This window comes from Musca vetustissima, unplaced genomic scaffold (assembly GCF_032173495.1).
Source record: "Musca vetustissima isolate MV318-11 ecotype Yass unplaced genomic scaffold, APGP_CSIRO_Mvet_v1 utg32084, whole genome shotgun sequence".
Taxonomy (NCBI): domain Eukaryota; kingdom Metazoa; phylum Arthropoda; class Insecta; order Diptera; family Muscidae; genus Musca; species Musca vetustissima.
In genome coordinates, this window is record NW_026878632.1 from 98,242 (window position 1) to 115,501 (window position 17,260).

Here is a 17,260-nt window from a genome sequence, read left to right on the forward strand (position 1 = left end):
TCTGCTTGACTACTTACCCCTCACACGTTATAATACCATAATGCAGACCCGTTGCTTTATCCTCACATATCATACACACCAACGGCTGATCATCTTCATCGGTTGGCTCGTGGGGATTATCCAAACCCCTCCCTAGGCCAGTGGTGTTTGAACTACCTCCACTACCCCATGGCTGTTGGGCTGCACTCAAGTTGAGGGCATGCAGTTGTCCTGGCGGCAATTGCGAATAGTCCCCCGCCCATAGACGTTCCATATTCAGGGCATGTGGAGTACGAAATGCATGTGGCGGCCGTGGCCGATTATCCTGTATCCGTGTCTGACCCAACGACAGCAGTAGCTGGGCAGCTTCTTCATTATTTTGCGGCGAAGGTCCTGGCGTATGTGTTGGTGTTAGAGATCCGGCTGATGGTGAGGAGGCGGTGTTTAACGATGATTGTGATGAATGATGCGATTGAGACTGCAGTGATGATGGCGGTCCGCCACCGCCGCCTCCACCCATTTGTTGATGCGTCAGATGATGCTGGCCATGATGATGGGAATTCGGTGATTGACTCGCCGATCCCGCCGATGAGGAAGGAGCCGCTGGCTCATAACCCCATACCATGGTCCGGACACCACAACTTTCACCCATTATTACGGTGGGTGTACCACGCGGCGGTGTTTGTGATGGTGTCTGCGGAGAGAGTTGTGACGTTGAGGAGGCCGACGATGATGAGTGGTGCGGTGAAGGTGACTGACCCGGTCCACCGGGTCGTATGCTGCCCATGGGACCACCAATCACCTCCGGTTTTACGCCATTGATGCGGGCATTCGATACCCACACCATGCGCTGGGCAGCTGCTGCCGCCACAGCCGCAGCTCCAGGCTGCATTAGCTGAGGTAAACCGGCAGCCGCTGCTGCTGCCGCCGCCACCTGCTGTTGCACCTCATTCTTCACACGAAATATAAGGGCCGCATCACGGTTGGGATGTCTCAGCGATTGTAGCGAGGCTGGATGCATCAGGGCCTGGGCCATATTGCCCAAAGCCTGAGGAGGCAGTTGGGGTGGTGGTGGTCCCTGTTGTTGCCCCGCCTGTTGGTTGGGTGACTGCTGTTGCATGAAATGCGGTGAGTGGTGCCGTTGGGCGCCACCACTTCCACCGTTGCCAAAACCCGTCACATGGTTCTGCATCGCCGTGGGCTCCTTCTTGATGCGCATATGCTGGGCATTTTGTTGCTGTTGTTGTTGATGCTGCTGCATCAGATGCTGTTGCGGCGACTTCGAGGAGGAGGAGTGTCTTGAGCTGGGCGACATTGAGGCACTAGGCGACATCTCCCTTGTGGCTGGATTATTTTGTCTGGACATGGCGGCGGCCTGTTGCAACAATTGCAGTTGTTGTTGTTGCGTCAAATGTTGCATCGACTGTGTCAGTAGATGGTGATGCTGTGGCGGAAATTGTAAATCATGCGGCGGACTATTCTTTCTCAGCTGAGGCTGGGTCAGCTGCTGATGCAGGTGATGTGTTGTGACAATGGGAGGAGGAGGGTTTTGTTGCTGCTGCTGTTGTTGTTGCTGGTGATGGTGCTGTTGTTGTTGCTGCTGCTGCAGCAGACTGCTTGGTGTATTGTGAGCGGAGGCATTAGGATTACCAGACAGTGCAGAGGGCGAGAGAGTTGTGGTCGATGCACTAACAGCTTGGGAATATGGCGAATGTGGTGGTTGTGGCGGTTGGGGTTCAGACTTAATACGTGATGGTGTCACCAGCACGGTGACATGTTGTTGAGACTGTGTGGGTGTTTTACAACCCTGTTGTTGTTGTTGCTGCTGCTGTTGTTGCTGATGGTAGGCCAGCATGCGAGTGGGCGATGCCAATATCCGCTCCTCCTTTACCGAACGTATAACGCTCATACTGCTATTGGGATTCGAGCTGCCACCATGCATGCCATTGGCCGACATCAGCAGTGACGCAGTGGTTGTTGTTGTCGTTGGCTTGTCATCCATAGAATCGGGTGAGGCTCGACTACTGCCACCACCATTGCTGGTACTGCTGCTGGCATTGCCGTTATTGTGAGGCGGAGTGGGTGTGGCCCGATTGCTGGAGGGCGTTCTCCTCTCCGCACTATCCGCTGCTGCCATCTCAGTGCTCATGGGCGGTGATGTTCGTACGGGAGCAGGTGGTGTCATCATATTACTGGCCGCCGTGGAGCTCGCCGACATGCCACATGATGAATGGATTTCAGTCTGTTCTTGACGTTGTTGTTGTTGTTGTTGTTGCTGCTGCAATTGTTCATTTTTAGCCGCAACGGCTGCAGCAACAGCTTTGGCTGTTGCCACCACAACCTCGGCGGCAACTTGATGCTGAGGCATGGCAGAGGAGCTCGTACAGGTGGCAGGTGGTGTTGGTGTACTGGTGGTTGAGGTTAACGATGTGGTGGCCGTCAGTGTGACCAATGACATAGAGGCGGCCACATTGCTGCCAACTATACCACCGACGCCAACGCCGCCGCCACCACCACCTCCCGAATCACACATTTTCGGTGACATGGGCGCCAAAAGATCGGGTGATGAGGTTGAGGTATCGGCTACTGATTCACCATCACTGCTGCATCTTGAATCGATTTTACGTCGTTTCAGTTTTAGATCCTGAAAAAGGCTCATTTTATCGAGCTCGCTGTAGGGGCCACGGCTCAGTGTCATAATTCCTGGAATGAGAGAGAGAGGAAAGGGAGAGAGAAATTAGTTTCAGGCTTTGACAGAAAATATTATAGAAGAGAGTTGTTTTTAATGGGGAGTGATGGAGAATAAAGAAATAAATGGGTTTAGGGTGTGGAGATTAATATTATTTTTAAGATATTGAAAAATATAATATTTTAAATAAAAATAAGAAAATAAAAGTGTTAACAGTTATAGGATCTTAAGTACCTAATTATTAGGTTAGAAATATTTAAACTATAAATTTATGTACCCTAGATAATGGGACTCTTTGACAAAATTAATAAATACAAATTTCGATATTTTAGAATAATTTTGTAAATCCGGAATTTGTACAAGTGGGTTATAGTTGGCTAAATTTTTCAAGAGAGCCCATTTCTACAAATTCCGGATTTAGAAAATTATTTTAAAATATCGAAATCTGTATTTATTAATTTTTATTTTTTATAGTATAACAGTTCTTTATAACTGTTATACTCGATGTTAAAGAGTGTAATATTGTGTTTTATATTTAAATTGTTTTAAATATTTTTTTTACCATTTTTGGTGAGTATAACAGTTTTATTATAACTGTTATACTGATTAAAAATATAATATTTGAATAATTTTAACATTTCAAGCAATATTTTGTAATAAAAATTGTTTTTACGAGAGTATAACAGTTTTCCATAACTGTTATACAACATAAAAATGTGTCCAATGCACTCCGTATGGAGTATAATGATAAAAAATATTATTTTTGAGCATTTTTCTTCAGTATAACAGTGTATTTATAACTGTTATACAAACCAAAAATGACATTTCTTCTAAAATTTTGCATATTTTGGCATTGAAGATGATTCTTATGCAATCCTGGGTAGTTAAGATTTCGGTTATACAACTTAAATTTGAGAAAGTGTAGATTTTTTTTTTTTTAATTTTTGGTATTTAAAATATAATTTTTCGCAGTATAACAGTTTTCTATTACTCTCATACAACACACAAATGTGTTCAATACACCCCATTTTGGATGCAATGTCATAAATTTTGATTTTCGAACATTTTTATTAAGTATAACAGTTATGTTATAACAGTTATGTTATAACTGTTATACTCCACAAAAAATTAATTTTCTTCTCAAATTTTGGCATTGTAGATGATTCTAAGGTACCTTAAGATGCCGTTATTGTCCCCTGGGTGTTTAAGATGTTTTTTATACAACTTATATCGAATAAAATTTAATTTTTAAAGAATTTTTTAATAAAAGTACTATTTTGGCAGTATAACAGTTTCCAAAGAACTGTTATACATCACAAAAATACTTCCAATGTACTTCTTTATGTATATATTGTCATAAATTGTGATTTTCAGACATTTTACTTCAGTATAACAGTTATATTTAAACTGTTATACAGGTGAAACAAGTTATTTTCGGTTGGAATTTTTCACACTTGGTGATTTTATATCATTCTAAGGTTTAAGGATTATTTTGTTAATTTAAGAGAAATCATTAAAGAAATTATTAACACCCAAAATTTCAGTATAACAGTTTATTATAAAAGTTGTATATCATGTTAATGGTTATTTTCTGCGTGTGGGGTATTAAAATTGTAACAAATAATGATTTTTTGTAATTTTTGATGAGTATAACAGTTTCCTGATAACTGTTATACAGCGCAAAAATGTGTCCAATACACTTTGTTATGTGTACATTGTTATAAAATGTGACTTTAGAAATTTTTTCTGCAGTATAACAGTTATGTGAAAACTGTTATACCGCGGAAAAACTCGATTTTAGGTAAAAATTTAGCTTATATGGTCATCTTATCTTTCTTTAAGTGGAAAAAATATTTTTTTATAAAAGAAAATTATTTTGAATATTTACCCCCAAATTTTCAGTATAACAGTTTATGAAACATTTTATATGTCACGTAAATTGATCTTTTTTAAGTTTAATATATTAAAATTTTCATAAAATATGATTTTCAATGATTATTTCTGAGTATAACAGTTTTCTTATAACTGTTATACAACACAAAAATGTGTCTAATATACAGTATTTTGTGTATATTATAATAAAAAGTGTTTTTCATGCATTTTTCACGTGTATAACAGTTATGTTATAACTGTTATACTTGACAAAAAAGTGATTTTTGGACAAAATGTAGCCGATTTTGTGATTTTAGACTATTTTCAAGAAACTCCTGTTTATATTTACCTCTAAATTTGTTTATTTTTACAAAATTGCGTGGATGTTTTCCAGTAAAATATATTTCAGGGTTTAAACTAAATTACTTATTTGCCCCTGTCCAAAAACAATTAGACTATTATGACACATTTCCTTAGAAAAATAAATTTATCCCAAACCAAAAAAATGTTTGCTAATGTTTGTCATTCGTTTTTTTGTCCCGTTTGTTTTTTCTTTTTGGGGATTGCCTCATCATATCAATTCGGACAAGTAGCCAAACCATAGCAGCAACAACAATAACAATAAACAGAATATTATTTGCTCATAGCATTTCTTTTATGTGTGCCACTATGTTTGTTGGAGCGTATGAATGTACGTTTGTACGTTTGTTTGTATGTATTGTTTGGTTAACATATTTGGTCTTTAAGGGGTCTTTGAACTTTTCTTCTTTTCTTTTCTATAATTATCAACATTTCGGTTATTGTTGTTGTTGGTGTTCTTTTTGTGCTTGAACGAATTAAGAAAGACCAGAATATGTATGTGTGTATGTTTGGATTTCTTTCTATTTGCCCTTTACTGTTGTTCTTCTTGTTGTTGTAGTATCGAAGATTGAATTTGGAGTGACTGACTTTTTTGTGGATGAAGAAGAAGTTTGAATATAGAAATGACTGACTCGTAAAATAGCTCAAATGGAACGAACGCAAGAAGAAATTTTTGATAAGTGAAAAAAAGAATGAAAGAAATTTTGAATGACAACAAAGAAATAAATAGGTTTCCCACTGTCTTTTGCTGACGGAAACAAAAGAAACGCACAATCAACATTCATGGCGTTAAGATAGATTTGGGATTTAGATGATATTGTTGTTGTTGTTGTGGTTTTTGGTGGTTTATACTTTTTCTCCTGCTCTCTTGGCTGTCAGTCAGTGAAAGTATGATGGATTATAATTATTACCTGCCAAACAAAAAGTTCCGTTCTTTTTTGGGACTAGCAAAAAATAAAAACCAAAATGGTATATAGATACTATGACACTATAAATTACATAGTTTAGAAGTTAATGAACCGAAGAAAAAATTTTGTGGAGGGTTTGGCAAATGAGTGAGAGGCCTGATTTAAAAAATAAAAAATGAAATAAATAAAAAAATATTAGTGAAATAAAATTATGTACAAATTCCAAACTATTTATAATTAATAAAAAATTTAATTTATCGATGTTTTTTTTCAATTTTTGACCGTATAACAGTTTTGTTTCAACTGTTAAACCCTTCAAAATTTTTTATTACCCCAGTTATTCAAAAACTCGTAAAAATTTTAAATTTTGCCAAATTTTTGTTCGTATAACAGTTTATATGAAACTGTTATACACTACCAAAATTATTTTATTTGCATAGTTATTTGAAAAAAAAAAAATACAAAATTTACAAAAATTTTTGTAAGTATAACAGTTTTAATTACACTGTTATACACAATAAAAATTAAATTTATTGGAACATTATGTAAAATATATAAAGAATAGGAATCGTGTTGCCCTTTATAACTCAGTTAGAGGTCTCCAGAAATACCCCATATTTTTAAAATTATTATACCTACAACGATTTTTATGAACTAAAAATAATTTTAGTATAGTATATTTAATTTTTTTAAATTTTTTTTTTGCAATTTTTCTGAGGGTATATCAGTTTTAATGAAACCGTTATAAACTAACAAATTTGATTTTATTGCACTATTATTGCAAATTTTTAATAATTACAGCGTTTACCATAAGTTTCGACAAGTATAAAAGTTTTCATAAAACTGTTATACACATAAAAATTAATTAAATTGAATATTTTGTGAAGAATTACAAAGAACACTGATATTTAAAATATTATTTCAACATAAATTCAAATAAAATATTAATTTTCATGATTTTTGCCTTATTCATGTAATTATAACAGTTTTTGTAAAACTGTTATACACTAAATAGAATTGTGATTATATTCAATTTTCACAGAAAAAATAAATAATGAAACAATTTACATGATTAATTTAACATTTTACATAAAAATTATCATAAATTTTGTCGTATTTATGCAAGTATAACAGTTTCTTATACAACTGTTATATACTAAGAAAATTCGTGGTTATATTCAATATTCACAAAAAAATTATTAATATTATAAAAATTGTTCAGCAAATTTAGTAAGTACATAAAAATTTGTGGGATTCTTCAACAATTTTCACTTGTATAACAGTTTCCTATAACTGTTATACTTTCGTAGAATTATTTGCTTGTAATTTTTAATTGCAAAATATGAAGATTAAATAAAAAAATGATCATTTTTGCTACCAATTTGGCGAGTATAACAGTTTTTGTGAAACTGTTATACAGCATAAAAATTAATTTAATGCAAAAAATTCATTGATTTTATTTAACAACTATCAAGAAAATGCATTTTTGCAAAATTTACACATGTATAACAGTTTGCTATACCTGCTATACTTATTTAGAATTTTTTATTTTAATTTTTAGTTGCAAAATATGAAGATTATATGAAAAATCAACACTTTTGCAGTAATTTTTGAGAGTATAACAGTTTTTGTAAAACTGTTATACACTATCAAAATTAATTTATTGCAAAAAAATTCATTGATTTTATTTAAAAACTATCAAGAGTAATCATTTTTGCAAGCATTTTCGGGAGTATAACAGTTTTCAAAAACTGTTATACAATACATTAATCATTGAGTTATTAAAAATAAACGCAAAATATAACAAATCCGGTCTGAAAATACACTTGCTTTGTGTATAAAGGTTTTTTAAAAAAACTCTTATACGGATTAATTTTTATTAATTAAAGAAGAAAATTGAAATTTTTTTTCAAATTATTTTCTTTTAAATTTCCTTCTAACGACTAATAGCCTAGACAGACGACAGCCTTAATTTGCATTAACAGCCTTAATTCAAATTAACTTGAACATTATCCTCATTTTTATGTGTTGTTAATGCACAAAATCAAACTGAATTTATACTGAATTAGGCAATTTCAATATGGCAATGCTGTCGAAAATTATTTGTTTCTTGTCAAATTTATTTATATTTATGAACATAAAAATAGGAAATGAAGGCAAAATTTCAACCATTTTTTAAAATGGGAGCTGTTTTGCTAAGATCATAGTTGCTATTCATCCTTTATGCCATGTATCGATTTCCTAAAGATGTAATCCCGAAAAATATCGAAACAAATGTAAAAAAATTTCACCCTACACACAGACAAACAATTGTTTTGAAGCAAAAAACTGTTTCGTAAATGCAGAAACTCTCGTCTGTCAGGGGTAAATATTAATTCAAATTAAAACATTTTTAATGCAAATTAAGGCTGTCGTCTGTCTATGGTATAAAACTGTTCAAAATAATTTCCATTTGAAAATTTTTCATTAATAACTGACACATTTTTGTTTGTTTTCAAACAGTTCATCGTCACATTTAATTTTTTTGTCTAGCTATTGTGTCTATCTCTCTCCCTCTCTCTGTCGTTCTGTATATTAGTTTGCTTGCGTATCTGTATCTGCAAACAGTTTGATTTGATTTTTAGAGGTCAACAGGAAAACAATATAAAATGCAAATTTGTTCGTTTACTATTGTCTATTATTTAGTGTTGCTGTTGTTGTTGCTGTTGTTGTTGCTGTTGTTTTCTAGACACAACGCAACATTTATTGTTTTGCATTCTATTCTTTCCTATATATTTTATTGTTGTTGTTATTACTGGCGGATCGTGTCTTTCTTAAACTAACTAGAAAAACGTCGTGTGCATGCGATTCCATTAAGAATAAACTAACCGGGTGGTTTTGTGACTTATATTAGCAGCCCCCCAACAAAAACAACAAAAAAAAACATTTGTTTTTGCGGAAATATTTAGTTATGATATTTAGAGAGAGCGGGAGCGTAAATCATGGGCACGAATTGGTTCCTGTGTGAAGAAATTTTTATTTGATTTCAAATAATCAAATGAAATTTTCCATAGCAGACAATTAATGGGAAATGTGCGGAGTCACATTGGTTTGATTTAATTTTGAAAAAAAAAATATTCTAATCATTATTCAAACATGACAAATTTCTGTCTGCAAAACTGACCTAGGAAACTGTAATAAATTAAATAAAATTATCATTCAAAATTAAATACCAATATTATTCGCACGACTTTTTTTAATAGAATCATTTTGGAAGACAGTATGCATCGGATTTTCACATAATTTAACATATTATGAAACTGTTATACTAGTATAAGAGTTTATTATAATTGTTATGCTAACTCCAAACGCTGGCTAATGTAGCACATTTGTGTTTTGTAATGAAATTCGGTTATTTTTCAAACTCTTATACTAGTATAAGTGGTTAATATAACTGTTATACTACATTAAATAGTTCGATAATGTGATATTTATGTAATTTTTGATATTTTTGGATTTCTTTATTCAAATTAGGTACACATTCTCAGTGTTATACCAGTATAACAGTTTATTATAACTGTTATATTAGCCTAACTGTTCATTATACTACCTAAAATCTTCTGCCAGTATAATATTTTTGGCATTTTCTCCAAATTCAGTAACTTTAAAAACTGTTATACAAGTACAACAGTTTATCAAAACTGTTATACAAGTACAACAGTTTACCAAAACTGTTATACATGCTTTAATTTCATAATAAATCGCATGGAAATTTGAAAACAGATATATTTAATGGATATAATAGTCTGAGAATATGGGGATAATGAAGGAACAACTAGTTTTTCTAGTTATATTTTCTGAACTTTTTTCAGTAGTATAACAGTTTATGAAAACTGTTATAATCTACCAAATACTTGCAAAATAGGAAAAGTAAATGTGCATTTTGATTATATTTAATACAATTGTCGTAAATTTAATACATTTGAAATTTTTATGTAATTATAACAGTTTATGTAAACTGTTATACTGCAATAAAATCTTGTGAAAATTGGCAACTTTGTACAATTTATTCACATTCAGTGGCTTCTGAGTAAATTTAATTTATATTTTTAAGTTTTTATTAGTATAAACCAATAGAAGAGTTTGTAAGAACTCTTATACTCTAGAAAAAAATTTTAAAAAATCCAAAATTTATTCAAGTTTGTTTATTTTTAGTAGTATTTCTGGGAATTTAAGAAATTTCATACTCTTATACTAGTATAACAGTTTATGAAAACTGTTATACTCCACACTAAACTTCGAAATAGAAAATCTCATAGAAATATATGTTGTAAGATATTCTAAACTATTCTAAGAAGAGTATACGAGTTGTTAAAAACTCTTATACTCCATAAAAAAAATAAAATTTTATTAGACTCCAGAAAAAAGTGGTAAAAATCGGAACATTTTGAAATTTTGTTTATATTTAGTAGCATATGTGATCATTATATACATATACTCTTATACTAGTATAATATAATAGTTCATGATAAGTCTTATACTCCACAAAAAATAAAAAATATCTTAGAAAGAGTTGTTATCAAAAATTCTAAACTGAACTAAGAACAGTATACGAGTTTTTGAAAACTCTTATACTCCACAAAAATATGACAAATATTATTAGACTTCAGAAAAAATAATTGTAAAAATCTGAAAATTTTGAATTTTTTTCATATTTAGTAGCATATATGTTTATTATATATATTTTATACTCTTATACTAGTATAATAGCTTACGAAAACTCTTATACTCCAAAAAAATGTGGAAAAATCGAAAATATCGCACAAAGAAATGTTATAAAATATTTTAAACTGTTTTTTGGACAGTATACGAGTTTTTGAAAACTCTTATACTCCACAAAGATATGACAAATTGAATAAAATTTCGGGAAAGTTGTAAAAATCTGAAAATGTTGTTTATATTTAGTAGCATATGTGGTCATTATATATATTTGATACTCTTATACTAGTATATGAAAACTGTTATACTGAAACAAAAAAAGGTGGAAAATCGAAACTATCATAGAATGAAGTATTATAAAATATCCAAAACTGTTTTTAGGGCAGTATAAGAGTTTTTGGAACAGTATAAGAGTTTTGGAAAACTCTTATACTCTACAAAAAAGTGGCAAAATTAACAAAAAATTGGCAAAATAAGCTTTATAAACTTGTAAAAAAATTTGTGAAGAATTAAAATGAAAAAAATTTAATTATTTCTTTAAAGGAAATAAATAAGAAGATAGCTTTGTGTGTATTGAAAAGAAATAGGAAGATAGCTATGTATGTATTGACGTGTGTTGTACTTTACACTACATAATGGATTTGAGATATCAAATCAATTTCTTTGTAACAAAAGCATGACATGCCATTTAAGGTATCAAAACGATATTAAGAAAAAAAATACAATTAAAGACAATAAACTCTAATGGAGATGCCTAAAATGAAATTTGACAGACAGATTGATGTCAATCAAGTTTTCGAGAGTAAGTACACGCATAAATACGTCATTAACATTTTTTATTTAAATATAAATTTGTTGTGTGTAGAAATTGCGGGGGATCGTTGGAACAAATTGCCGCATATTGGAATTTATATTTCTTTGATATAAATAATATTTTAAAAAAATAAGTATATAAAAAATTCTCGTCAAATATTTGTTGTTGTTGTTATTTTTTATTTTGATTTTCTTTTCCTATATATTTTTGATCATTATATTGTCGTGTTTATGTTTTTTATTTCTAATTATTTCTAATTAATTTATTCACAAAGATTTCTCTCATTGTCAAGGTTTTTTCACGTCGTCATTTATGGTGGTGTGGTGGTGGTGTTTGTCATTTTGTTGTTTATGTTGTGTTGGTGAATTTGTTGTTGTTGTGTTTTTTTGATATTAACGGAATTAATAATGATTATCGATGGTGGCTAAACAAAAAGAAGTTGTTAGTAATTTGTTAAAAAAAATACAAAATATATGCTAACAAATTTGTTAAAACGCTGGACAGATCACGTTCTTTAGAATAATAACAGAAACGGTAAAAGGCCCATTTCATACCCCTCTTAAATAGTAAGCAAGCTTTATAAAAATATAGAATTTATAAGAATAAAAAAATTCTAATTTCACAATATGTTGATATATTAGTAATGACGACATTTAATAATATTTATCATAAAATTTAAATAAATTAATTGGTTTTGGATACCGTTAGGATTTGTATCTTAATGTTGTTATAACCGCATATTAATATAATATTCGAAACTAGTTTAATTTTTGGGTTTAATTTCTATGTAAAATATGTTCTAAAAATCCGGTTCAATGTTCTAATAATAGGTAACTAATAATATTTTGTGGCGTTTTTTCAATATGAAAAGAAATTATTTTTTTTTTTATAAAAATCTATTTTTTATAAAAATCTATTTTTTATAAAAATCATATTTTTTATAAAATCTATTTTTTTTTCTACCAGAAAAAACCTTTTTGATAACATAGCTGTATAGGTGCACTTTCTTTAAAGGGATTTTGAGAATTTTCATTTGTTATAAATTTGTTTTCCAGTATTTTTCCCCTGACATGTAGAATTTCTTTAAATTTAATGTACGTTTTTTTCTTAGCTTGTGTGATTTTTTGGTTTTGCTTCCGCATTTTTTTTAATTAGCGGAACTATTTAAATGGCCCAAGTTGATGTTTTAGTTTGAGAACAAGATTTTTGCTTTGAGACTCACAACACATGTGGGGGTAGTTTATTTCAAAATTCATGTTCAAGGCCTAGTTAAAATGTGTGATTATACACATACATAAACAATTGGTTTAAAATTCCATTATGAATAAATTTTAGAAATTAAAAAAAATAGATTTTTTCAAAATTAATCTAAACAGAGATCACTTTTAGGGATTTTAACAAAGGCAAAAACTAGTTTTATTAATGAAAAAATCCCTTAGATAGGGTTATGAACTAATTTTAAATCATTTTCGTGCAATTTTAGTGAGTATAACAGTTTGTATAACAGTTTTCTCAAACTGTTATACATGCAAAAATTGCATGGAAAAAGCATAGAAATTAAATTTAAGCTATTTCCAGTATGAAAAACTTTAATGAAACACTGTTATACACCAATTTTCATGTATTATTTCCATGTTCTCTACAAAGTAAAATACAATTTTTTAATTTAAATAATATCAGAATGTACTTAAAAATTATTTATAAATCATTTTTGTGCAATTTTCGTGAGTATAACAGTTTGTATAACAGTTTTCTCAAACTGTTATACATACAAAAATTGCATGAAAAATGCATAAAAATTAAACTTGAGCTATTTGCAGTATGCACAACTTTAATAAAATACTGTTATAAACCAATTTCAGACTTTTTCAAAATAATTCTAAGATATTCTTTAGAAAATAATTCCGAACAGAGATATTTTCTACTTTACTTACAAATTAGACTCTGTTTTATTGATTGTAATCTCATTAGAATGCACTCAAAATTAATTATAACAAATTTTTGTACAATTTTCGTGAGTATAACAGTTTGTATAACAGTTTTCTCAAACTGTTATACATGAAAAAATTGCATGGAAAATGCATAAAAATTAATTTAATGCTATTTTCAGTATGAAAACCTTCCATAAAATACTGTTATACTCCAATTTCAGACTTTTCGAAGTAACTCTAAGATTTTCTTCAGAAAATAACTCTGAACAGAGATCATTTCTTTGTTTTCTACAGAGTAGACTCAATTGTATTGACTACAATCTAATTAGAATGCATTTAAAATTAATTATAAGCCATTTTTGTGCAATTTTCGTGAGTATAACAGTTTGTATAACAATTTTCTCAAACTGTTATACATGCAAAAATTGCATGGAAAAAGCATAGAAATTAAATTTAAGCTATTTCCAGTATGAAAAACTTTAATGAAACACTGTTATACACCAATTTCAGACTTTTTCAAAATAATTCTAAGATTTTCTTCAGAAAATAACTCTGAACAGAGATCATTTCTTTGTTTTCTACAGAGTGGACTCAATTGTATTGATTATAATCTAATTAGAATGCATTTAAAATTAATTATAACATATTTTTGTGCAATTTTCGTGAGTATAACAGTTTGTATAACAGTTTCCTCTAACTGTTATACACGCAAAAATTGAATGGAAAATGTTTAAAAATTATATTTAAGTATATAAAACATAAACACATTTAATTGAAAACTATTATACACCTATTTCAGATGTTTCGAAGTTTCTCTAAGAACTTCTTCAGAAAAACTCTGAATAGAAAAAAAAATTATAGAAAAATTCTCAAAACATTTTTTAACAATTTAAAATATGAACAATAAAATTTCCACCTATTACACTGCATTTCATATTAAAAAATATACAAAATTGAATTTTTCTTCAGAGTGACTCCTGGCAGAGTTAATTTTGAAGGGCAGAGTTCAGAGTGACTCCTGGCAGAGTTAATTTTGGAAGGCTTTATCAAATGTTGGCTACATTTTTAGAAATTACTTAAAATTAATTATATAGCATTTTTATGCAATTTTGGTGAGTATAACAGTTTGTATAACAGTTTTCCCAAACTGTTATACTGTCAAAAATGGGTGGAAAATTCATAAAAAATGATTTTAAAGCTTTTTAAAATATGGATAATAGAATTGCCAAACATTTCATTCCATTCAAAAAAAAAAAAAAAAAATCGTTCTTAATTTTTCATCAAAGTAACTCCCATGAGAGATCATGTTTAGAGTATTAACGAAGGTTGAGTACATTTTTGAGATTATAAATACATTAAGAAGCATTTAAAATAATTCGTATACCATTTTCCACAACTTTTATGAGTATTACAGTTTGTATAACAGTTTTTCAAAACTGTTATACGCTCAAAAATGCAGAGAAAAATCATCAAAAAAACACATTTTTAGGTATATAAAATATGAACAATTGAATTTACACCAATTAAACAGCATTTTATCTTGAAAAAAATAAAAAAAAATATACTCTTCTCTTTAATGCCACTCCCAGGGGAGAACATTTTTAGGGTATTAACAAAGGTTGTGTACATTTTCTCCATTATTATTGCATTAGAAAGCATTTAAAATTAATTAAAAGGCATTTTTGCAGAATTTTCCTGAGTATAACAGTTTGTATAACACTATTCCGAAACTGTTATACTCGCAAAAATGCATGGACAATTTATAAAAATGAATTTTCAGTATTTAAAATTAATTAAAAGGCATTTTTGCAGAATTTTCCTGAGTATAACAGTTTTTATAACACTTTTCGAAACTGTTATACTCGCAAAAATGCATGGAAAATTTATAAAAATGAATTTTCAGCAATAATGTAGTATTTTTACGTAGTTTTTGGTTAGTATAACAATTTTGCAGAACTGTTATACTCAAGAAAAATACTCAAAATTCGTAAAAAAACATAAAAAATAATAATTCTTAGTATTGTTGGTGTATAGAATATCTAATATTGAAATATTCCATAAAAATCTGAGGTTCGGTATCTTGAGGTTGGGACCCTAATAAAGAAGCGATTATATTTTAAAATTTTTACTGTGATATAATGATAAAAAAGTAGGAAAAACAATTTATTTTATTTTACATATTTCTTTATTATTTATTTTTTAAACAATTTTATTCAATTTTACATCTTGTAAAATTATTTACAATAATCCAGGCCCGCCAGTGGGTTTCAAATGTTTTTTTTTTGTTTTGTATTGCCATTTCTGTGACTTTTAATAAAAGAGGGGTTGGGACGGGGTCCACAAATCTCTGAGCGGAACTATTCGCACCATAAATTGTATGATAATTTTCATTGTTTTGATTTTGCTTCGTGCTTATTTTCTAGACGAAAACTAACAGTTAGTCATAGACTATTTGCATTCTTGGTTAATTTGCGATGTTTATGATTTATTTTGTGTGTGTTTGTATTTTTTTCAATTTATTTTATGACAAAGCAAGTTTGACGTTTAAAGAAATCTAAGAAATTTAGGATTTGTTAAATTGCTTTGGATAAAAATATCAGGTATGTATGTACGTAAGCAGAAAAAAACTACTTCCGCAAACTATTTCAAATGGAATAGGGCGAGAGATGACAAGAACAATTAATAGCTATGTTAAATGAGTTGAGAAAAATTGGCACTCCCTTAAGAAAAAAATAAATAAGGTAAGTATTTTATCAGTTTTTTCTGGGGTATTTTATATACCTTAAATAATTATTTAAAGGACCGTTTTTGAATATTTCGGTATTAAAAACAGTGTATAACAGTTTTATAAAACTGTTATACTGAGGGAAAAATCATAGAAATTAATTGCAAATGACTTAAAACGAGTTTCAGTGTCATTTTTGTGTAAAACTACTGTATATAACAGTTTTCATTGAAACTGTTATACACTGAGAAAATGCTGGAAATCGATTGCAAACGACTTAAAACGCATTTTGATGTAGATTTGGTGACTTCTTACGATGTATAACAGTTTTATAAAACTGTTATACACCCCAAAAATATTTTAAATTGAAGGCAAATATCATACTAACCCATTGTAATGACTTAAAACACATTTCTATGTATTTTTGATGCTATTTTACGATGTATAACAGTTTTGTGAAACTATTATACACTCGAAAAATATTGTAAAAAATATGTAAAAATATTGCAATGTTCATACGAGCTAATTTTAGAACATTTTAAGGCAATTTTACTGTGTATAACAGTTTTCATTAAAACTGTTATACACCGCGAAAATTCTGGAAATCGATTGTAAACGACTAAGAAGGCATTTGTATGTATGTTTGGTCTTATTTTATGTTGTATAATAGTTTTGTGACTGTTATACACCCCAAAATATTTTAAATTAAAGACAAAGATCATACAAAATTATTTTAACGACTAAAAACACATTTCTATGTATTTTTGATGTCATTTTATGTTGTATAACAGTTTTGTGAAACTGTTATACACCCCAAAAATATTGTAAATCGAAAGAAAAATATCATTAAAACACATTAAAAACATATTGAGCGCCTTAAAAATATTTGTGATTATTTTTATATTTATAAGCCTTTTTAACTAAATTATTAATTAAAAAATCATGACCATATACTCTATACACAAATACAAAAATTCTATTCAAATTCCCCCATAAAAATTTGTTTACTCTCACTTATCACACAGTAACCAAATTTTGTTATACTGCATATCAAAAAAAAAAAAATAAATAAATAATAATATGAAATACCACAAATGTATTTTTAAAATGCATTTTTGTTTTGTTATTGCTATTTTTTGGCCATAATCTTATTTGTTTTGTCGCGTCATTCATTTAACGGTCGGTCGGTCATACGCAATCTGCATTAAATTGGCGTAGGTCGGTTCAATTTTTTTTTTTGTTTGCTGATACGTTCATTCAATTTGCAAATATTTGATTGTGGTA

At 29.9% G+C, this 17,260-nt stretch overlaps 1 protein-coding gene across 1 annotated transcript in view; it reads right to left on the reverse strand.

The window, feature by feature from the left end:
• Positions 1 to 17,260, reverse strand: part of LOC133323425 (hormone receptor 4-like) — a 35,181-nt gene that overhangs the window by 4,753 nt on the left and 13,168 nt on the right. The window contains exon 2 of the mRNA XM_061532350.1: positions 18 to 2,682. Coding sequence (XP_061388334.1) covers positions 18 to 2,682 — 2,665 coding nt within the window. The remainder of the gene's footprint in view (positions 1 to 17; positions 2,683 to 17,260) is intronic.